This window comes from Lepidothrix coronata, unplaced genomic scaffold (assembly GCF_001604755.1).
Source record: "Lepidothrix coronata isolate B3197 unplaced genomic scaffold, Lepidothrix_coronata-1.0 Scaffold42, whole genome shotgun sequence".
Taxonomy (NCBI): domain Eukaryota; kingdom Metazoa; phylum Chordata; class Aves; order Passeriformes; family Pipridae; genus Lepidothrix; species Lepidothrix coronata.
Window position 1 is genome coordinate 331,798 of NW_016690222.1, and position 23,240 is coordinate 355,037.

At 36.6% G+C, this 23,240-nt stretch overlaps 1 protein-coding gene across 1 annotated transcript; it reads right to left on the reverse strand.

Annotated features, from left to right (window-relative positions):
* Positions 1-580: 580 nt before the first annotated feature.
* FGFR1OP (FGFR1 oncogene partner) lies at positions 581-23,240 on the reverse strand. Its single transcript, XM_017813763.1, has 12 exons — positions 22,936-23,240; positions 15,340-15,393; positions 13,427-13,481; positions 12,731-12,819; positions 11,777-11,911; positions 9,514-9,597; positions 8,255-8,472; positions 5,551-5,660; positions 4,888-4,956; positions 4,123-4,162; positions 3,380-3,473; positions 581-2,926 (listed from the first exon to the last, which is right to left on the reverse strand). The coding sequence occupies exons 1-12, from the start codon at positions 23,023-23,025 to the stop codon at positions 2,852-2,854; spliced, it is 1,113 nt and encodes a 370-aa protein (XP_017669252.1). The 5' UTR covers positions 23,026-23,240; the 3' UTR covers positions 581-2,851.

Below are 23,240 nucleotides of genomic sequence, written 5' to 3' on the forward strand. Positions count from 1 at the left end.
TACCATTCCTGTATTCCTGTGCAGTTCCACAGTAATCCCTTTACCCCATCCTCATTTCAACCTTCCATACAATTTTTTGCATATGAGCTCAGCCAGGAGTTCCTCAGCCAGCCATATGCTTCTTCTGCTATGCTTATGCATTGCTTTGCACAGTGGAAGGAATTCTTTTGAAATGCAACCAGCTCTGTTAACAAAAAAGAGTATTTCTAACCAGACCTAGCTGATACAGAACTACACAGAGCAATCGTAGGTGACCCTCTAAGACACTTGCTTCTCAGAAGCACATTGCTCACAGAAATGTTCCCATCTTTTATGACAGGGCTCTGGTTGTTAATTCTAACAGACATCTGAGGTGGGTTACTCAACTACATTAGGTCCTTCAGGGAGAAGCCTAATGTGAAATACTAAACACTGTGGTTTTAATTGTACAGTGAAACAAGCATTCAAGAGAGCTTAACTTGTCAGTTATATTTAAATACCTCTAACAAGCATTTTTCATGAAAACCCCTCAAACCCCACAGAGTTTCCTGAACTCGTCTAAATGATAAGATTTTTGGTTCAAGAAGTCTCAAAGACACAATTTAGCCAGCATAATAGCTTTATTTTACAATTTGAATTATTATACACAATTCAATAAAAGCTCACAGGAGGAACAGCACAGAGACTTACCACTTTTTGGTATTTCCTTTAATTAGAGCCAAAGTGCAAGGCTTGCCATTAACTCCCAACGTAAGAGAACACACTCCTCTGCTAACAAAAGTCATGTTAACACTTAAAATATGTAATTAGTTTTTGAAAAGGCCACATCTTCAAATGTAATTAGAAATAATTTAATAAACTTTTTGTTTCTTTTGGTATGATAAATTGCCAGATATCTTACAGCTAACAGGTAATGGAACATCGTGTTTTCTAAGACACTTAAAAAAAACAAACAACACTGCCTCTGCTTTATTCCACACACTTTAAAAATGAATGCCAGAAAACAATTGTTCCCAGGTGTTCATGTGGAATTTTATTTCCTTCAGATATGCTGTTGCTCTTAAAAAAAGAAAGAAAAAAAAAGGAAAAAAAAAAAGGAAAAAGTAAAGAAAAAATACCAACCCAAACTTTTCATATATAGTACCTTGAGGCACAGGTTCCCCTATCCATAAAGGAATTTTTTACACAGGCTGTATCATATAACATTGTTGCTATTTGAAGTCTATGGCACATGGACTTTGTGGGGTGAAAAAAATTCTCCTGTGTTCAGCTGCTACAATATGGCACAAAGTTAAAAGTTAACGGCATGACCAAATATTCTGATGCTTTTTTGCTGGCTATTTTGGGGTGCACATAAATAAAAGGCACACTTTTTCTCTCCTCTCAAATCATTTATGTAATGTACAAGCCTAAGTTCCCAGCACTGCTCCAGGCCTGCTGGCCCAGTGCAAAAAAAGATTTAAGTCAGCTTCCAGTTATAGTAGCAGCTTTCTCTGCTTAACCAATGGCTTTAGTTTAGCATGCTACTTCCACTGTGGTGATCACTGATGACAGGCCAACAGTGTTCCTGAAAAAAAAATTACAAAGTCTAAAAAAAGGAAAAAAAGTTAAAATTAAATTATTTATATTCACTTACATGTCTAGTTTCCAAATGTGTTCACAATGTTCAGAAAGTGCACATTTTGAAGTCTTGTTTCAGTATTACAAATGTCCATGACCTATATATTATAGCAGCGCCATGTACAGTATCGTTAAAGAACTGTCAACGTTTCCATTACTGACCCTGTTTTGCAAGAGTATCGTGAAAATACAAGAATTTGCTCTTAGCTAGAACTTAGTGTCTGTAACGTTTTCGGTATGGTATTTTTAAATATTTGCATTTAATTCTGTACAGCAGTCAGAATCTGAAAAACAGGGTTAAGTGGTTTCACTTTTTGGCGCTCATTTTTACTTAACAAGGATTTTCAAGAATGAAAGTAAGCTTACAGCACATGAAGAGCCCTCAATAAATAAAAGCTCCACAAAGCATTACCACACTGTTAAAAACTTAAGAAAACCCATTAAAAACTTAAGAAAACCCAATAAGATTTAGTTAATGATTTGTGAATAAAATTACTTTTCGTGATTTAACAACAGATAACATTGATGAAATTATCATACATAAAAACAGCTTAGGTCTTAACATCAATGGTCTGACAAACATTTAAACAAGAATATTCTGAGTTAAGTCTAGTGCTAAATTTAGCTCCTAAATATGGCTAAATTTAGATTTAAGAGTTTAGATACTCTCAATTTGATATGCCTTTACAAAAGTTAAAGTCCAACTTTCAGAAGAGTCTGTAAAAGAGCAGTTTCAAGTAAGTCCGGAGTAATCAGGTATTGTGGCTAGAGTTACCATAAATATGTACTACATGCTGACTTGATAAAATTGTGTTAAAAGATGTGTAAGTTGAACCAGTACCTTTGATGGTTCTTGCTTTGGTTATCTTTAAAAAAAAAATCGGACTGTTAAAATAACAGTGCAAGTTCACTATAAAGCCACATGCCTCTTTCTTGATGTTCTCCTATCAACTGGTTTTTATTATGCCCACTGCCAGCAATGGACATTCGGCTTGGAAAATCCACATCCTGCTGTAAAAGGTTTGGCTGAACCAAATGAAGAAAGTAATTCTGATATCAGACTCAAATGGGAACACACTATTTCATTTAGTTCTTGTAAAGAATATTTAAATGCCTTCTCCACCTACAGTCTTTTGAAACACAAGGCACAAGAGTAGGGAGTGGACATTCCAGCAAAAAGTGATTGTCTGAAATTAATAGTCCACAGCAGTCTTCTAGTCCAGCACAATGAAAGATTTTTTGTTGTCCAATTCTATGCCACATCTTCCAGATAATCTGCAACGTCACTTAACTGAGAAATGGTAAGGTCTTGCGTGATGCTTTCGAGCTAGAAAACAAATAAAATTGCAAACTCAGAAACCACAAAAACAGTGTTATGTCACGCAGTCCTTCATATAGCAACCTATCCTTTTGGCCTCAAGCTCTTTCAGCGAGATATCATAATCCTTTAGGAGATGCTCAGACAGATCTTGAGATAGTGGGTTTAAGACTTTTGTATGCTGGGTACTAAACCAGCCTCAAATACATTTTATATGCCTAGAAAAAGATAGTGAATTGTGCTACTGAACAACTGTTGTGGGGTTGTTTTTTCCTTTAATCATTATAGTATCTAACTTGGCAGGGATACTAGGTGTAAAAATACAGAATGCAACAAATAATACAACCTTAATATGTTACCTAGTAATGTAGGATAATGGCACATTATTTTTAACCTTCTGTGAAGTAAAGTCAAGACAAGATAAGAAGACTACCAAGAACAACAATTTTAAAATAATCATACTTTATCACTGGCATTTGACTCTTCTGTTCCCACAGAAATTTCATCTATTTCTTCTCCGATACTGATATCACTTTTTTCTGAGCGGTGACTAGTACTAAAGAGAAAGAAAACCAAAATCATAGAAATAAGACTTCCTTTTCAAACACCCAGGTATGACATTCACTTTATACCTGACATTTGATTGAGATTTCATTTCCTAGCAAGTTAAATATGTAGTTACTTAAAACCCCATAACAACTAATGGCTTTCTACCTTGATGAAACCATGATAAATACTGAGAAGTACTTAGGCCTCTGTCATGCACTTTACAACACCAGTGCCTTCACATCATAAGGATGAGGTTGCTAAGTATTTATTACTGAGCACCCACAATGCTTTACTTTCCAGTTAAATATTTCAGCATATAACAAAATCATTGACTAATAGCATTAATTAAAGTGTTAAAACACTGTTAAGTGCATGGTTCAGGAAAAAAATCTCAAATCCCTTTCCCAAAAAATGAACCAAGTATTGTCTTAAAGTTAGCACTAGGTTTTTAAGGAACTCATTATCCCTATACAAAAAGTGACCTGTTCATTGGTTTTTGAACTCGTAATTAAACCTATTAAAATAGCAAATTGAAGTTTAAAGGAATGCTGAAATACTGACAGACTCCAGCAATAGTGACTGTCTGAAATATGAAATAATTCAAATATGCTAGTGGGTATGCTTATAATGCTACTGAGGTATCATCCTTCTCTTACCTGTTGAAGTCATCAGCATATTCATCATCATCTCCGTTTCCTAAATAAGTTTTAAAAGCTATTAATTAAAAAAGTTTTCTTTTTGGGAAATGCAAAAAAAAGACTCTATTCCTGCACCAAAATACATGGTTTGATGACCAGCAAAAGTGGGAGTAGATTAAATTACTTGTGCAGATTAGAAAGATATTTGTCCTTAATTAATCTCAATACTGTTAACACAAACTGTTTCAAAACTGAACATACATTTTCAGGATGCTGACTACATTGCTGAATACAAAATTTAAATACTTGGCAGCTCTATTTTGAAAGAATGTTGACTGTTCTTCTGTCACATCTTCATATTGCACCTAAAGCTAACAAGCAACTTTCAAAGATGTGGAGGGCAAATAAATATGCAACTGAAAACCAGTAATACTTATCAAGCTATCTTTTGCCACAAATATATACCCACTCTTTTTGTAGAAACCTAGACAACAAAATTCATCACTTGGTATTAGCAAATGTTTGCACAGAATGAATCAAATTTTTTTCCATGTGTAGAACACTAATCCACAAGACACCAGTTATCCCTTTTCTGTATTCCTTTAGATCACATCTTGCTCTTAACTCCAGTCAGCTTCACAATGGTGCCAAACAGAATGTCAGAAGTAAAAGCTGAAGATTTTAGTTCAATGTGTATTTCAGTTTCTCAGATTGCTCTAAGAAGGTGGGCCAGAATTTACAATTAAAAATATCAGAGCTTCCTAACATTTATCAGTTACTTACCTAATTCTAGTGATCCCAATTTTGCATTCACCAACCGCAGGTCTTTCAAAACAGAGTTTTTATTCAAATCTGTAAACAAAAGCATTTATATCAGAAATCTGACTGGTGACTCTTCAATAAGATCCCACTTAAACATACCAATCAACCATTTATAACAACCGTTTTTTATAACAACCTTATATACTTTTACAGTATAGTATGGCAATATTATATTAAATTTTCAGGTCTGAACTCATAACATTTAAAAACACGAGAAGTAAACAGGGACAATTTCCCAGTACTCAGGATCAGGTTTTACAACATGAAAGCAAATACCCCTAAAGCACTGGTGCAAATAATGTAAGATAACAATAGGAAGGAGTAAGTCAATTTCGGTTAAAAACTGAGCAGTAGAATTACATACTCATAAAAACTGCTTTATATACACACAATAAAAGGAATGTAGATAAGTATTTCACGCTCCAAAACATAAAATGTCCCAATGGTAGCATAATATATCAAAACCAATATGCAATCAGTCAGTGAAGAAAGCATTACTATAAAGCACATTACAACCAGAAGGGGGCCACATGCTCTATCACATTTCCATCTGAATGTGTAGCTCACTCATTACAGGAAATATCTTCTACAATCATCAAAAGACAAAAACACATGAAAACTTACTATCAGACTCCTTTATCAGAGGTGCACCAGTCAGGGAGCTTAACCCACTTTTTAGAGGTGGTGCATCAGAAAGGGATGCTAGACCTCCTGCTTTACTGGCTTCAGTTTTCCTAAAACAAACCAAATAAATAAGTACTCCACAGAGCTGTAAAATGTGTGCAGTTCATTTCTTTTCTATTATTAAATTGTCGTAAAACTAGAACAGCAATATTACAGCAAAAAAGAGCAAGGGGACGGGACTATTCATTCTGCTATCTTAAAAACAGTAGGCAGTTTACTGACACAAGTGTCAAGCACAACATCCACTAAGAAAGTCACTTTCTCACCCATGCAAAGACTTCCTCCTGTCTTCTCCCACAGACAGAGCTCCTGCACCTTCATCAGCATCACTATTTTTATCAAGGGACCTTTCATTATCCCCACATGTAAATGCAGCCAAAAGAAGAAAGATTCAGGTATAAATCAGAACTTTAGTTTGTTTTACAACTAAAAGATATTATGTCTGATGAAGACATTAATTCTAAGAGCAGACTCACTTACAGGAAGATAGATCTCATTATCACATGTTTAAGTTCACTTGGTTACTACCTAGTTCAAATTCTACTTGCAAGCAAAGGATGAAGAAACACAAATTAAAAGAGACCAAGACTTTCACATTTAGTATTGCCAGAACATTACTGCTGTGATTCCATTCCTATAATAATGGACAACATTTGAATCACTCATTGTATCTAGATCACCAAAACATCATGTGTAACATCACACATTAAAATGCTTCAAAATTTTGAACAACGGGTCAGAGATCTAGAGCCAATGAGTACCTGGATCATCTCTCATACTCTCCTTAGTAACTGCTTGCTCCCTTCCTCTCCAGTGCACTCATCTTACAGGAACAGGCAAGGCTCCCACGAGGAAATTACGTTGTTGCAAACCAAGTGATGCTGGTGCCTCTCCTACTTATTTACCCCTTGGGACTCGGGCACACCAGCACAAGGTGCCACAGAGAAATTTTGCCCGAAGAGTATGTTCTTTTTTCTCCTCTAGAGGAGTTGTCAGGAGGGTAGAAGTGAAAGATTCAGCAGAGACAGCTTAGTTACCATCAGATTCTAGCTCATTTGCTATTAACATATTCAGCAGACCTTATTATGGGACCTTACTAGAATACATACATCATAATAACATCATGCATTACATATTACTATCTGGTGGACTGTGACTCTACTATAGACACACAAAATTCAGAAATCGTTTTTTCCGTAGGGAATTTCCCTACTAGGAAAAAAAGATGCTTACTTTAAAAAATAATTTAAGAGTCTCTTTCTTGGATGGTCTTCTAAAAGAAATCCAGTTTACCTAGTTTCAACGTGAATTTTCTTTCTTGTCATATGAAAATTCTCAAACAATAAGAAATGTGTAAATATTATTATGCAGGAGTTTTTCCAGACTTTTCTAATTTTCCCAATTTATCATTTAAACCGCTTGCTACTTTGGTTAAAGGCTAGTTAAATGAGCCCTTGAGTAAAGAGGAGTAAATGCAATCAGATACAGTTGTAATCTTGATATTAACAATAAGAAAAAGAGAAAATAAATACCACACAATATTTTTCAGAGAAAAATCACTGCTCTTTGAGGAAAAAAAATTTGCTTCAACTAAAGCTGTATTACAAATAATTTTTCTCAAAGAGTCTGTTAATTTACTAGAAAGAGACCTAGTCTACCTGGCATGATTGCTTTGTGCTGTACCAGAAGGACCCCATTCTAAGATTAAGCATCTACTGAAGTAATAATACAAAAAAGCTTATGCTGGTCTCCCTACTATCAACATAGTTGGGGGGGAAAGCCAACATGAGGGGAGCTACTTCCAAACTGACTTACAAATGATTCTGCAATGTCGTCTTAATCTCTGCTAAAATGGAGCAATTATCTGATTATTTGAGCACAGCAAAAAGAACACCATGAAATAATCCTGCAGCAATTCTCAACAGTGATACCTAAACTAGGCTTCAAGATAACTCAACAAGATAACACAAAGATAGGTTTTTCAGTTTTATAACAAAGCTGTTGTACAGCTCCTGTTTCAAATGATATTTTTCAGTCATCAGACTCCACAGATGAACAACAAAAAATGGGCTTCAGGTGCATCTGCAAAATTGGCATACGCAGAAGAAACAACACTTCACTGAAAATTTTACTGCACACAACAGGTGTTGTAACATAAGAAGAAACCCTCAGCTGTGAGAAATTCTTCTTATTATTACAGTTTATGGAGCCAGTTTATACTGATTTTTGTCCTCCTTACAAAGCCATACAGATATTTAAAGCACTATCCCTGTCACTGTCCACTTCTTTTAGTACAGATCACCACTGTAGCTCTGTTGCAAGAAGAAACACTGATCCCTGTGCTTCATACCTGTTCATTCCACCAAAGAAATAGGCTGGGAACATTTTATAGCCTCACTGATGCACCTTGAAGTGATTCAGGTTTTTCCACTCAAGGTACATCCCAAGAGATCCCAGAGGACACTCTGTGCATTTCAAAGAATAGTCAGAGAAATGCACATTTCAGAAAAAAATGTTACAGAATAGATCTAAACACTTCCACTTACATGTGCAAATAATCAAATAACAACTAGCTCTCAAAGGTTTGCAAATATCCTGAGGACAAAACAAACCTGGTATTATGTAGAACATTCATGTTACCTACCAGCCATAAGTTCTTTCTGGTTTGGGTATAGGATCATCAAAGAAAGAGTCTCCTTCTTCATCATCTTCATCCACAACTGCATCACTTTTTTCTTTGGTATTCAAGTCTTTGTTTTCTAGTTGAGGATCTAGTTTTGCTTCATTAGGCAGAAAATGAATGCTTCTTTTGCTTGCTTCCCCTGATGAGACACTGGTATCACTCTGAGTGTTTTCAGCAGCCTTGAAAGATAAAGAATGAAAGGAATAAGTATTTATGTCTGGTAATACTCTAAGTGGTAATATAAACAGACAACATATAACTACCATCACTTTTTAAAATGTTAGCTCAAATTCCTGAGAAGTACTAATAAATTTATTAGTATCATCAAGAATCACACGGGAGAAAAAAACTTTTATCACTTTAGAAAGTGTTTAATGTTGCTGCCATAAAAAACTTCTGTTCCATCCTGTGCACTGCTATGCTATCTAGATCACTCCTACTATAAAAGCAAACAATTTTAAAAGATCTTGCTTATCAAATAAAGAAATCTACAGACATAGTACTTTTCTATCTAGCAAGGAATACTGCTATTTTATCTTCTCCTAGACTTATTAAAATTAAACCAGAAAAAAGATTTATTACATTAACTTCTTTTTTGCACACTAATAACAGCACAGTTTTGAAACAAAATCAACAGTATTGTTTAATGCAGATACCCAACAGGTATGTAGCTGTAATGTCCCAAGTGTTTCTTTATCAGTCATCAACTTTCATTCAGAAGACTGAAGTAAAATTTTCAAATTATAGGCCATGAGAGTTAAAATTACTTTGGTAGGTCTTTTTCATACCAAGGCCATTTTATCTCAGTCACAGAATCACATTCAGTTGTTGGCAGCAGCTCAGTTCTTCTAGGGCAAGAAGAAGTACTCAAACCCGTAAGTGGTAGCAACAACAGTATTTTAATTTCATATCCTAGAGGAACAGAATTGTTGTTGAAAATTAAGAGCTTAATGATAGCCTGACTAGAATAAAGGGGAAGCTACAGCTACTTCTCTGTTCTGGGCCCCGAGGCAACAAGCTGCTACTATGTCATCTGAGAACCTGCAAGCACAACAGTTGGTCTTTGCTTGAATTCATATATAAAAGTTTTGCTAAAGTGAAATACTTTCAAATTGCAGATGATTTAAGTGAATGCCATCATATCTGCAGTTTCATAGGAGTTCTCTCTTTTACCTCTCATGTATGTCATGAAGCTTTTCATTATATATAAACAATCCTACCTTATTTGGTATAGAACGTGTACTTGACCTTCCATCAGATGATTTTGATGTGGGGCACTGGCTATCACTCAGAACTGGAGCCACCTAAAAGTTTCACATAAACACTTATTAAAAAATATATTTAATTTTGTCATAATTCCATCCAACAAGAAACAAGGCTACCATCCTCACTTGCACAGTATGCAAACTGTGACATTGTCTGTGGGAAGATGACCTGGCGTAAAATAAGAGAAAACTGGGAAATTATGTTCACATTCTAACAGAAGTTACAACAGTATGGAAATTATAGGGTGAAACGCAGTTGGCATGCACGAAATACATTGCACAATGATTGCCCACACAACACAGCCTGCAACCCCAAATGCATGCTAAGAGGGATGAAACAGAGGGCGCAGCAGAGTGGATATACTGCGGTCAAGCTCTGTTGTAACCTTTGTAGGGAGGGGAACTCAATGGTACCATGTAGCTGATAAATCACATAGCAGTTGTCAACCAAGGGAGAGATGAGATGTCATCTTGCTGCTGAAGCAGCAACTGTGGCGAAATCTCTCTCCTTGGATGAACTTGGTTCATTATAATCTAATTGTAATACTAAGCCCATCTCAAAGTCACCCTCCTCCAAGGTACAACCACCCCTCACTGAGCATGCACTCCATATTTTATTGACTATAAGTTAAAGAGCGAGAGATAAAATCTTACACCAATCAGTAACAAAAGGGTGTATGACTAGAGTCACTCAAGCTCCACCTAAATGTAAAGTAATAGTATAAAAGTAAACTTAGAACAGGGAGAAGTTAGGGAAGACTCCACCATAACTTCTGGGATCAGTTGATGAGCTGAACCTGTGTTCTCCCCCACTGGGTAAGAACCATATTCTACGGGTGCTAAGTGATTATTTTGAGCTAGCTTTCGTTTATGATTAGAGCTTGTCGGTGTCATGCTTTAAATATGTTTTTGCAGTCACTTGTTAACATGAACAATCTTAAAACATTAACCTGTCACAACTTTCTAATATCGGTGTTTTTATTAATAAAGCGTGTTATTCCACAAACTGTTTAGCACGAGTCCTTCAAGGATGCTATCAGTCTCCAGCAGCAAACATATTTGACTAAGAGTGAAGAGATCCCAGAGAGTGTCTCCAAATTGTAATAAAGGATTTGACTCCAATACACCGTTGGTATTGTCTCTGAACGAGTCAGTCAAACTTCCCTCTGATCCAGCAGCACTGTTCAGTGGAGCCCCGATAATGGGACAATGACAGACTGGTGGGGAACAAGGGTATCAGCTTTCCTGGGGTGCTGACAGACTGATCAAACACCAAGGGCTTGAGGAAACACTCCTTTCATGTGACAGAAAATTGCTATGTCAAGAACTCAATGACAACTACTTCTGAATTGAAGCTTTCATTGGGGTACTGAATGCATCTTGGGTGTAAAGAACTTCGTTTTGAGTCACAATCAAATGCTATTGGTTGGATTTCATTAATTTAATTAACAATATTACAGTCATTGCCTTCATGTTCAATACTTTGATATATTTAATTTTAAATACATATGTTTTCAGAAGAGCTTTAAAGTTTTCAACAAAACCCCTTGTAAGCTTTTCAGGTCATATTAAAATTAAAAGTATGCCAAAGAAAATAGGTACCGATAGAAGTGTTATCAAATCACACTAGCAACTAGAAAATAAGTGACACAGTGTTTTGTGTCATTTATCTGAATCACAGAATTACAGAATCAACTAGGTTGTAAAAGACCTCTGAGATAAGTCCAACTTTTGACCCAACATCACCTTGTCTACTAGACCATGGCACCAAGTGCCACATCCAGTCTCTTCTTAAATACCTCCAGGGACGGTGACTCCACCACCTCCCTGGGCAGCCCATTCCAGTGTCCAATCACTCTCTCTGTAAAGAACTTCTTCCTAATGTCTAACTTAAACCTCCCCTGGAGCAGCTGAAGACTGTGCCCTCTTGTCCTACAGCTCGTTGCCTAGGAGAAGAAACTGATACCCACCTGGCTCCACTCTGTGCTACTATGTTTTGGCAGAATATTAGTAAAGAGTACTAGGGTGGCATTAAAAGTAGTAGAATTGTCATAATGTTTATCTCTTATCTCTCTGATAAGTTAAGTTGAAGGCATAATATAGTAACAACCTGAAACACTGTAATATAACAATAGCCAAGTGTTCTTAATTTCAGTTTATCATCACTGAAATGAAAATTAATAAATAAAGAGAGAAATTACATGTTAATACTACTTACTTCTCCACTGCCTGAAATCTTTTTCTGCTGACACTTCCTAACAACCTCCAACAACAGGGGACCACCCACAGTACCTTCTGCTTCTGTAATTCCCAAATCTCGAGCTAAGTTTTCTCGACCATCAAGGCCATTTAGCTGAAGGAGAATTAAAAAAAGAATCACAACATAGAAATAACTGTCAGAAAACAAAATATATTGTAATATAAAAAAAGCTTTTTGGTCTTATTTAACACAGCTTATATTTTGACTAAACACTGATTATTTAAAACTTCCTGTTGCATGTGGACTAAAGCAATAAAATCATAGAATCACTTAGGTTGGGAAAGACCCTTAAGATCATCAGGTCCACCACTAAACCATATCCCTAAGTGCCACATCTACACATCTTTTTAAATACCACTTATTGCATAATTTACTTCTGATCTATACCTGAACTTGTCACAGATCATGCAAAGTTGTTTTAAATATGCAAGAATCTGTCATTAGCATGCTATCCCTGTTGGTCCCTCACAACTGAACTATACTTTTTGTCAAGTATATCTGCACAAAGTCCTTTGTTTCACTGAAATTTCTCTTAGAGTACATTACTGACATTATTTTAATTTTCATGCAACAATACTAACTTATTATTATGACGTAGTAAAGTTAGTGGCAAAAAATGTTGCAGGAATGTTCTGTTGCATATGCTATTATATGATTCCACAAAAATTGTTAACTTGGTAATTCATAATTATCAAGCATTGATTCTTAATAAAGGGAAATACTCATATTAGCACACATTTCTGAAAAATGTGTCTTTATGACAATAAGTAACTTTTACAGACTAAACATAAAAAAAATTATTTCTTATAAAAAGAAGCAAGTGGCTTAAATAAATCTGCTACAGTTTTTCTATTTATTGCCACGCAGTCCAAACAGTCAGCATAGCATACAAATAAAACCAGTACATCTTACTGTGCTTGATTCAGGCTGAAAAACAGCCAGTGTAAAATCAAGATTGAAAAACCGCAGAAATTCCGCAACAAGACCTGCTACCAAGCGACCTAAAAAGGAAATAAGAGTAAAAATACACCAGATAGAATTCTTACTTCAAAGATTTAACATTAATATGGTTTCAGTATAACATAATTTAGACATTCAGCAAACTAGTACCACATAGTAAAGTTGTATACCAACTCGAAATTATCTAACCCAGCCACTACATCAAAATCATTTAAGTCAATAATACTTCAAGAGCATAGAGATTGCCTACAAAATTCATGTGTAAGATTTTTTTTTTAAACTATTCAGCTGTTTAAAAAACATCATTTTGACATTTCTCCTATGTGTTTATTCACTGCTGCACCTCTACAGTCAGTTTTCACTGGTTACTGTTTCTATTGGTCTAGAATGTCTCAGAGTTAGCAAAACCGTCGGTTATCATGAAATATTAATTTAAATGCATTAATCATCTTAATTAAAAATACAATTTCAGCACTATTAAGTTCAAATATTATAGATTGAATTCTATTCTGAATGAATGGTAATTATGACATCTGAAAGGAACAAAAGCATGTCATGATGACTGTACTGTTAATAAGATTCAAAGATTTAATATTTTGTTTCCTATTTTTACTATTTTGACAAGTATATGCTAAAAAAACAACTTACCATCTTTTGTACCTAAAAAAGTTTTCAAGCTTTCATTTACCAGAGGTGTTTTGTTCTGTCAAAAAGCAAAAACCAAACAGTAATTAACCTCATCTTTGTGCTAGAAAGAAATTGAAAACCACAGCAAGATAATGTTTTGTTGTACTCTGTTCCACAATGATGCCTCACACATGTAATTCACTTCTTCAAAATCTACCTTTGTATTGATTCGACTACCTACATGTAAAAGCTACATTTATTTAGGAAAATTAAATCTGTCTCAGAGCTAAAATAATTTCACCAAAATTCTTACTAGCATACTGATTTTTACTTACTTAATGATTTTTACTTACTTAATGATTAAAAAGGTAAGGTAAGCAGTTAACTTCCCAGGTTGCTCCTCTAATATAGTGTGGAGTTTGTTTAAAAAAATTCAGTCCAGCTTTTTAAAAAATAGAAATTTACAAATCTTCTAGACAGTGTGGACCATGCTAATAACTAGTACACAAACGAATACTAATCTTCTATTAATTAAAAGATCTTCAAAGATATTATGGAAATGGTTTTTTCTCCCTTGTTAGATTTGCCCTCTCCAACTTTAATTTTTAAACTGAAATAAATCAATATGCTATGCTTGGGTTTGTCAGAACTGTTTAGGGATTTTTCAAAACAAATTCTAAATGCCATTCTTGACATATCAAAATGTCCTGGGTAAGAAAAGGATTCGCTATATGTATTTATTACTATAGTTGTAAATACTAACACACACATAAGAAAGTGCTGCCTGAAAAAAAGGAAATCTACCATGCTTAATATTCAGGAATTCAGAGGAGTGGTAAGTATTAAGATACTTCCAGCATCTACAGTGTAGATTTAAAATATAATTATAAGCTTTTGGAGAAATGGTGAGCAGAAATCTACTGCAGCAAATTTCTCTTCAGTGCTATTATTCTCCAGATAGTGTGGGAGGTTGTTCTCTGGGCACTCCATAATATGCTGAAGCTTCCCATAAGAGATGGCACTGTTCTCCTATATCACTCTTCCATCATGTCTCCTTCCACAATTTTACACTAAATTTCTGGAATATGGATTCTCATATCATAGAATAACTACTTCTCCTCCTTACTAATGTCACAATACTGTCTGTTTCAGTTAAGCAATTTTCCAGAAAGAGCACAACCATCTAACCAGTAGAGGAGGAATAGAACAGTTTTCCATTCCTCTCTCTTTGAAACAGAGGATGAACATACAGTACTTTCTACTCTCCAGTTCTAGAAAATGAAAAGACACAGGAAACGGAGCAATGTTGGCAGCAGAAGAGGTCACAAGACCAGTGTCTGTATACCACAGCAGTATTGCTATGTAATCTTGATAGTATCTCATTCCCTTAATATTATTATATTGTCAAAGTATCAATACATAGTCCATCTGCTAATTTAGAATTCACCCTTAAGTATTAAAGCAAATTATCCTGAAGCAAGCCTACAACATCCTTATGGCAAATACCAAAAGCATTGGCATTTTACTGCATTGCTTTCACAATACACTTGTCAAAAACCCCCACTATAATATTTTCAATTTCAAAAGACATTATTCTGATTTGAGAAAATCTTGATCAGTCAACTAGATATCTTTTTTAAAATAAGTATTTGATAGAGAATACATTTAGTTATTCTGGTCAATTGGACAGAAGCAATATAAACCCAGCAGACACAGTTACTTAAAAGTACGATTTCAAAAGGCTATTTAAAAACATCAGGAAACACCCTGACAATCCTGTTTTGTGTTCTTTATGCATCATGCTCTTATGCAGAAATACATATTTTTATCTTCTTACATTTCACAAATAGAACGTATTAAAGCAATTATATTTAATTCTACATGAAGAACTACCAGGATGTTTTTTTCTGAATTATTTTTTAAGGTTCTCTTACCTCTACTTTCTCTTGTTCTTCTAATGCCAAAAACACAGCTGCTCGTAACTCTGCCTGCCAAGTAAAAAACAAAACAAATAGCATTTTTATAAGCACTGTTTTCCCTATGCAAATAGAATGCAAAGAGCTAGCAAGTAGCTTAACAGCTATTTGTTTCTCCTCAAGCAACTTGGCATGAACTGTAATCTACATCAGTGCAATCAAAACACATAAGATTACAGGCAGTGTGACTTGAGGCAGAGAAATAATAGTTTCCAGTCTGAGAACAAGGCAGGAGGAGGGAGCATGGAGAGGGAAGCAGAATTTGATACAAGACTTCCTAAATTACTTCTTTGTACATAAAAAGATTCCAAAGCACCTACATTATGTCCTATTATATCTTCCAAAAGTTAAACATCCAGCTCTTTCAGGCAGCTTTGAAACACCTATCCTTCATCTACAATTCATTCAGGAAACATGAACAAATAGCTTATAATAGCCCATTTAAAAAGTTAACATTAACATATACAAATTCCTACTATTTCTTGTCAGATTATGTGCAAAAACCAGAATTTCTCAAGGAAAAGAGCATCTCAGTCATTCAAACACTCCTGTAGTAACGTTTTACCTAATTCTAAATATATTACAATCAGTAATCAGAATTCTTCTACGGACTACTTTGAATATTTAAGTTTAAACCTTGCATACTTAATTTTTGTAAGCACTACAGTTTCTCTACTTCTTTTGTTGAATGCATCAAATGGATAACATACATTTGATGAAGTAGTTTGCCACCTTAATCAACTCTTAATCTGACATTTTGATTAACTCAGTCATTAGACAACATTGCAGTAATAAACTATAAAAGACAGTGTATGAAAGTTTTCTCAAGAGCAAAAAAGAAATCAGGGTTTTAAAGAAAGATCTATTTCCACAACTAAGAATAAAAACAGTATGAAGAGTGTCTGGACTTTCTCATGTATATTACAAGAGATAACTAAACACGGATTACCCTGTAACTGCTCTGTCCCACCAAAAAAAAAAAAAAAAATCCTTTCATGGGAAAAACAAACACTTCCTTTTTAAGCAAAACCCTCTTTCGACACCTTTTCAAACGTCAAAACCTCTTACACTGCATTCATTTAAATATTATTCTTACAAAATCAGTTTACATATAACTTTCCCACCAACAGCTAAAAACTTGTTTATTTAGTTCTATGCCACTATGATAAACTTAACATGCTTGTGAGGCTTTCTTTGTCACTTATGCCACAGAAACCAAATATACTAACATAAGAAGACAATAAAAATAACAAAGAATTCCCGACTGGCTACTACAGCTGTTCAAAATAAAACACACCAGCCATTACATGTGGATAGGGGTAAACCCCCTTAAGGGTCTGGATCATGGGACTCTAGAACAAAGTTGTCTGAAAGTAGTTGCCGATACATCAGTTGATACAGAATCTGACCTGTTTGAGATTTTGGAACAATATCACAACTGTCTTTTTATTTTTTCACATAACTGGGATTGTTTGCCTGCTCCACTCCTTTAGGTCCAATCCAGTGGCTTTTAATTACAAATTGAGGTGCTTTTCTTCTGATTTATTTAATGACACAGTGTCAGTTTCTCCCAGATGTTGCCATTCCCCACTAATAGCCGGTTCACCCTTATTTACTTTAGTGCCCAATTAATAACCTTAAGGTCAGGAGCTCATCACTAGAAGATAATGCCACCAGTATTTATGACATCTCCCTTTTTCTTACCTGCATTATCTAGAACATCCCCCTAAAGCCTTTCCACAGATATGCAGCCCCTCGATCGACCCTTCAATCCTGCAAGCATCACAGTATGCTTGAAGTTACACTCTCCTGCACTGTCTCCAAAAGGAAGATTTGCACCACTACGACACACTGATGTTCATCCTTTGAGGTGGGCACTGCTCAGATCACAGCAAGATATTCTCAAAATATCATCTCGATAAATTTAGACATGGAACCATACACTAGAATCTGTGCGAGATTAAGGCAAAAATTCTCAAGTTCATGCAGAAGGAAGTAGAAAGCAATATAATAAAAAAGCTGAGGACAGAGGAATAATCACCCTAATATAAGATGAATCATAATAATCAGTAGGATGGATAATGTCATATAGGCTTTTCAAGATTTGAGACCAGTCACAGAGAATTTGAACACCAGAGACTGAGATCAGGTATGGCCATAGCAATTTGCTCCCACCAGCAGATATAAAGGCTTATATAACTGCATAGATTAATCCATTTACATCATTCTTCTCACACTCCTTTTGTTTTTAGCAAGTGTGAACGGTTTGTATTTGTCTTTGCTCTGGTATCCTTCCGCACCAACCCAAACTGTGTTCCATACATTGTTACAATCTGCTCTTGCAGATTGTAACACATTGTAACACATTGTAACAGATTGTAACACGTTTTCCACATTTCCCTATTCCACACTGACTCATTCTGATAGCAGTTTTCAACATAATCCAAAGACATCGTGAAGAATTTTATTCACAGTCTAGTAGTAAAGCAGAGCAAAGCTTAATAATCAAATTCTCCACCCATATCCTTCCCAAGGCTTCAATAAAACAGGGTTATGTCAACCGAGACAGACGTTGATGAGTAAGGTAGGTGGCAGTGTCTACCATCCATCAAACCTACAGACTTCTTTCTCATCCCCTGAAGATGCCCATTCTAAGTAGTTTTATCAGGCAAGAGCTCATGTCAATGAGACAGCAATTTGATTTCACTGAACTCAGCTAAAATGAGGAGGGCTAACATTGTATATGACTGTATATGTCTGTATTCGAGAAATGTATGGGTCAGTGTTTTGAAACAAAAGAATGTTTCCCCTTTTCCTCCTGGGCATTTACAGCTCGTCAGACAACACTGCTTTTTACTGATTGCTGTTTACTATAAATCAGAAGCTTGTAGTCCATGAAAGAAAGTATCTTTTCCGCACTGAATTATAGTATCCCTCTTCAGAACCTGGACAAGTTTACCCCATTTTAAATATAGAGCCTTTTGCAGGTATCCTAAGTACTGTTCAGGAAAACAGCTCCCTCAACCTGCAGTTCCCTGGAACAAGGGAAAACAGTTCTTAGTATCTCAAGAGCTCCCCAAACACACTTTTGAGGTGACATCTCACCAATCCAATTTGGAAATATGCTCTTAATAGGAAGACAACAAGCACCCACCTTAACAAAGTTATTAGTCTGATTTACTATGCTTATAAAAGCCATCCACAGCAACTTAAATAGCAGATACCAGATGAGAAGTAAAAAGATTAGAGACCATCCAGGAATGAAAGATGACCTGTAGCCTCTAACTACCTCTTGCTTGCAGACTCCAAAACATCTCTTGCATATATAAAAATTAGCAGCACATGGGCAGCTTCCTGCACAACTTTCAGCACCTCCACTTCCTAACTCCAAAATGGCTGTTATATACCTTGGTAGATACAGAGCAGATGCACTGCTCTGGAAAGAGCAATGGCAGAACATGAAGCTGTTTAACCTCTGCTGATCACCCCAGGCTAAAACCCTGTGTGCATCAGGCTAAAAAGCCTGCACCAGTCTGATACATACCAGATATGTATTACAAATCCAAAGCTGGTGCCAAACCATAATCAGCAACTTCACTATGAATATTACTCAGTATCCACCCTGTCCCTCTCCATCTGCAATATCTGTGAGGTTCTCATCCTTGAGCACAAGGTGGTGTGCTCTCCCCACCACATGCTAAATTTTGAAATCTTGGCTAAGTGACATAAAGGACTGATTGTGCATACATAATCCTTTAGACATAAACTGGTGACCGAGTCTGGGACTAGCAGTGGAATCACATTGTACCTAGACTCCTCTCAGAGGAATTTATAAAGACCTTTCTGAACCTCACGACTCAATGGGAGCATCTCCCTGACAGTTTTGTCTGACCCTGTCCCCTACGCAGAAAATAATCAACTGTAATTTGCCATTTCATATTGTTAAACCACCGTCACATTTACCACTGAACTTTGCTAACTTAATACTTTATATCAGTGAAGTATATGTTGCTTCTCTCTTATGAGTGAAGTGCAGGACCACATCTGCGACAGAACAAGACCAGTCAAGTAGTTTGCATGACCATTTTTTGTCAGCAGCCTAAATCGGTTAAGAAAGTTAAACTTGCTGGCAATGAAATTGTAAAGACGAATGCTGGAAAAAGGAAGAATTCATAACACAAAGGAAGTAGTAAACACTTAAAATCATAAACTTTAAATATCCACAGCTACATTTATCAGGTGCATGTCACAAAAAGTTCCCGTTCTCATATTCCCAAAGCAGGATACATGCATGATATTATGAGGACCATACTGACATTTAGATGTTGAATTTCAGTTAGTTTACCTGAAATAATTATAGATGGTTATATTTTACTTAACTTATAAAACTAAAAAGAAATAGATGTTATATTAAAAAAAAATTAATGATTCTCCTTGATTACAAGAAATGAGTTGACTCTCTGGTATGAATAACTTTAAAACAAGTAACCAATCACAACATGCAGAAAGATGACAATGTAGTGTAAAGCATGTTCATCATGACAGCTTGTAATTCTAAGACACTTAAAAGCACTGGTCATTATGATAAATAGAACGAAGATACAAAAGCAAATAGGACAATTTTAACTGACCTATATGTATGCAGTTAACAGCTCATTTTAAAAAATAGTACTTTTATCTTATCTAGCATCAAATTATTTTCCAGTACCTCAGCTGTCCATGTTTTGAAGCAAATTAGTAAGAAATTAGCAGTATCAGCAGGCCAAAAGCTTTACTAGGCATATGAGATTTGTGATTCTAACCTTCCTCACATCTGTAACAACAGCAAGTTCCAGAGAAGATGCAAAATTCAGGTAATATAAACTTAATTTTTCCAAAACAAAAGAGATTAAAAGATACAAACCGAACCAAAATAAGCTAACAAAGAAACACAGTAAAAAGCATAATGGCTCCTCTTGCTCTGATGATGACAGCATCCCTAGGAGAAAGATCACATTCTCTTCAAGACACAACACCCCTATTTGTACACTATCACATAGAATCACTATAATTTTCACTAAAGTACAAATATCCAAATATTCACAGTTATATTCTGTATGTTTACAGAATTCATTAGAAAGCTGTCTTATCCATCAGACTAATTCCAATGATTAACAAACTACATATATATTTTCATATATATATACACACACATATTGCATCTTAGAGAATACAGGAAATTCTTAACTGCAAGTGGTAAATATATTTATACATCTTCCAGTTTTCACAATATTACTTCATTAAGTACTCTAGTGCTCAAACTCTAATGTAAATTCAAAAATCCCAAACATATTTTTAAAATGTCGTACAAGTAACATTTTTTTCAGGTAAATAATTTACATCAACACCAATGCTCACCAGAAATTAATCTCAAAATAAGAATAAACTAATAAACTGGAATCCATTATAAAATCATGCTTTATTAGAGAACAAAGGTATCACAATAAGTTTCTTTCTAAAAATTACTCAGTCATTATGCTATAAAACGTATTACCTGACTGCCTGATACATTCCATCCCTTGAAATAATTCCCCTTAAATTCTAGTCCTTCCAGAGCTGTAATTACCTACAGTGCTTCATACCAATGCATACCACTGGCCACATTTTTCTCTTTAATATAGCTACTTCAATAAATCCCTCCCCCCCCCAAATGGTCAGTACTCATTCTGAAGTATAAAAAAAGACTTTTGATAACATGTAAACATTCGGTTCACCACATAATAAAAAGTATTAACACGCAATACATAAACAGTATTGATCACAATTCTGTTTAATTTATTTCAATGAAAGAATGACTGCAATTTTTTTAATGGATTGTATAATCTAATTTCAATTAGAAGACGACAATTTAGAAGACTTGTTCAACCTTAATTCTTCCAGCAATGGGCTTTTTGTCAGATACTAGCAGAACAAATTCTGTAAGTCATTAATGCTATCAATCAACACAGTCATCAAACTCGCATGCCAGTTAAGGTTTCCAGCTAAGAAAAAAACCACCATGAATTCCTCCAATCAACAGCCTCAGCCATAAGCATACCAGTTATTAAATAGTAACTCCTAGTAATAAAAAAAGGCATAATCCGGTTGTATTTTTCTAAGTCCTTTGCTAGTTAGCCTTAAGGATACCTTACACTATATCGCATGCCGCACACTTTTGGCATTATAGAATAGTGAACTACAATAAATATATTTACGCAAAACTCAATGAACTGGCAAGCGTAGTACAATAATTTACACATTACACAAAGGCAGGAATTAAGAAACTACAGCTCAGGGGCTCAATGTGACCCAATTGCCTTGCAATTTTTTTCTTAATTACAGTTTTATTATCACCATACTTTCATTGTTTAACACTATGTGAGTGGTTAACAGGTGGCCCAAAAGGCCTATGTGACATTAGTTAGAAAATGTCTCCCTACTCTAATTGCAGTTAGATGAGCTAGAATCTTCATCTACTTTGGAAGTTTAAATAAGGATCCTCCATTTGAAAGGGAAGAACAACACTGTTTTTAATATTTTTGTTGAAAAGTATGACTAGTCCAAAATGCGGGAAACTTCAAAGTACACGCACAAATACGCTCTCACTCCCATTAACCATTTTAATTATTGAACTGTTCCTCAAGTATCAATGACCATCCACCTCTGAAGGCTTAAAACACAGCACTGTGGACAAACACCACTGTCCTTGATGTGAAATCTTCACTTCATCTCTCCTTTAGCATGGAAGGGAACCCATCTATTTTTAGGCTTCCTTACCTATATTGCTGTCTACTATACACACTAGTTATTGATGGAAGCTTGTAATGGAAACCATTTTCATACCCTTTTGGACACAAGTTCAGGCTACACCATAGACTTGGAAGTAGCGTACACTCCACTATGTTCTGTGTATTTTCTTAACACGGCATTATTTGTTCGTTGTAGGCAGGTAGCATCTCCAGAGAGTTTCCAGATTTAGCAAGCCTTCAAGGCACAGCTCAAGCAACCCACACTCAAGAGAAAGTGTTTAAATAGCGACCCACAGTAACTCGCTTGAAATTTTCAATAGGGGCTTTTCGTTTCGAAGCAGGGATAAACTCTATCCACCCCGTCCCGCACCACCCGGCAGCAGAATGCTCCCAGCCCTAAGTTTAGCGGCAGCAAGGGGGCTCTTGAGGCCACACGGTCCCTACGAGGGCAAACCCGCACAGGCGGGGGCGGGCTCCCCGCGCTCCCGTCCCTCTGCCCGCCCGGGGGATCCCGCATTCCCGCGGGGCACAGCCCGTGCGGCGGTCAGGCCCGGGGCCCTCGTACCAGCTCCACCACGAATGGCCAGGGAGCACCACGGGGAAAGCAAGCGCCACCGCCAGGCCGCGACGCCGAGGGAGCGCCCCAGCCGGGAACACCGGCTGGAAGCGGGAGCGAGAAGGGACGAAGCCCGGGAAGCCTCAGCCCCCCCAACACTCCGCAGGGATGCAAGCCGCCGCCGGCGCCAGCCAGCGCTCCCCGCTGGGCGGGAAGCTCTCCTTCCCCAACCTTAATCTTATTGAGCACCCCGCTGCTCTCCAGCGTCTGCACCAGCAGGTCCCGCAGCTCCGTGTCCTCCTCCGCCGCCGCGGCCGCCATCTTGCTTCTCCCTGACAACCGCCCAAACCGCGCTAGCGGCGGAACGAGCTCGGCAGATTCGCCTCCGCAGCCGCCGGCGGCACTAGCCCAGAGCGGACCCCAGGGAGTGCGGCGGACCGGGCCAGCGGCCCCCCTCAACACCAGCCCGAGGGGGGACGCAGAGAGGCCGCAGCCATCCAGCGCCTCCGCCGCCCGCAGAGCCTGGAAAGTGCGGC

Coding starts and splice junctions, on each gene's coding strand:
- FGFR1OP (XM_017813763.1), bottom strand. CDS start 23,025: ATGGCGGCCGCGGCGGCGGAGGAGGACACGGAGCTGCGGGACCTGCTG. Junction 13,482..15,339: donor AAGAACAAGAGAAAGTAGAG/GTAAGAGAACCT, acceptor GCTTTTTGACAG/AACAAAACACCTCTGGTAAA. Junction 3,474..4,122: donor TATGCTGATGACTTCAACAG/GTAAGAGAAGGA, acceptor CTTTCTCTTTAG/TACTAGTCACCGCTCAGAAA.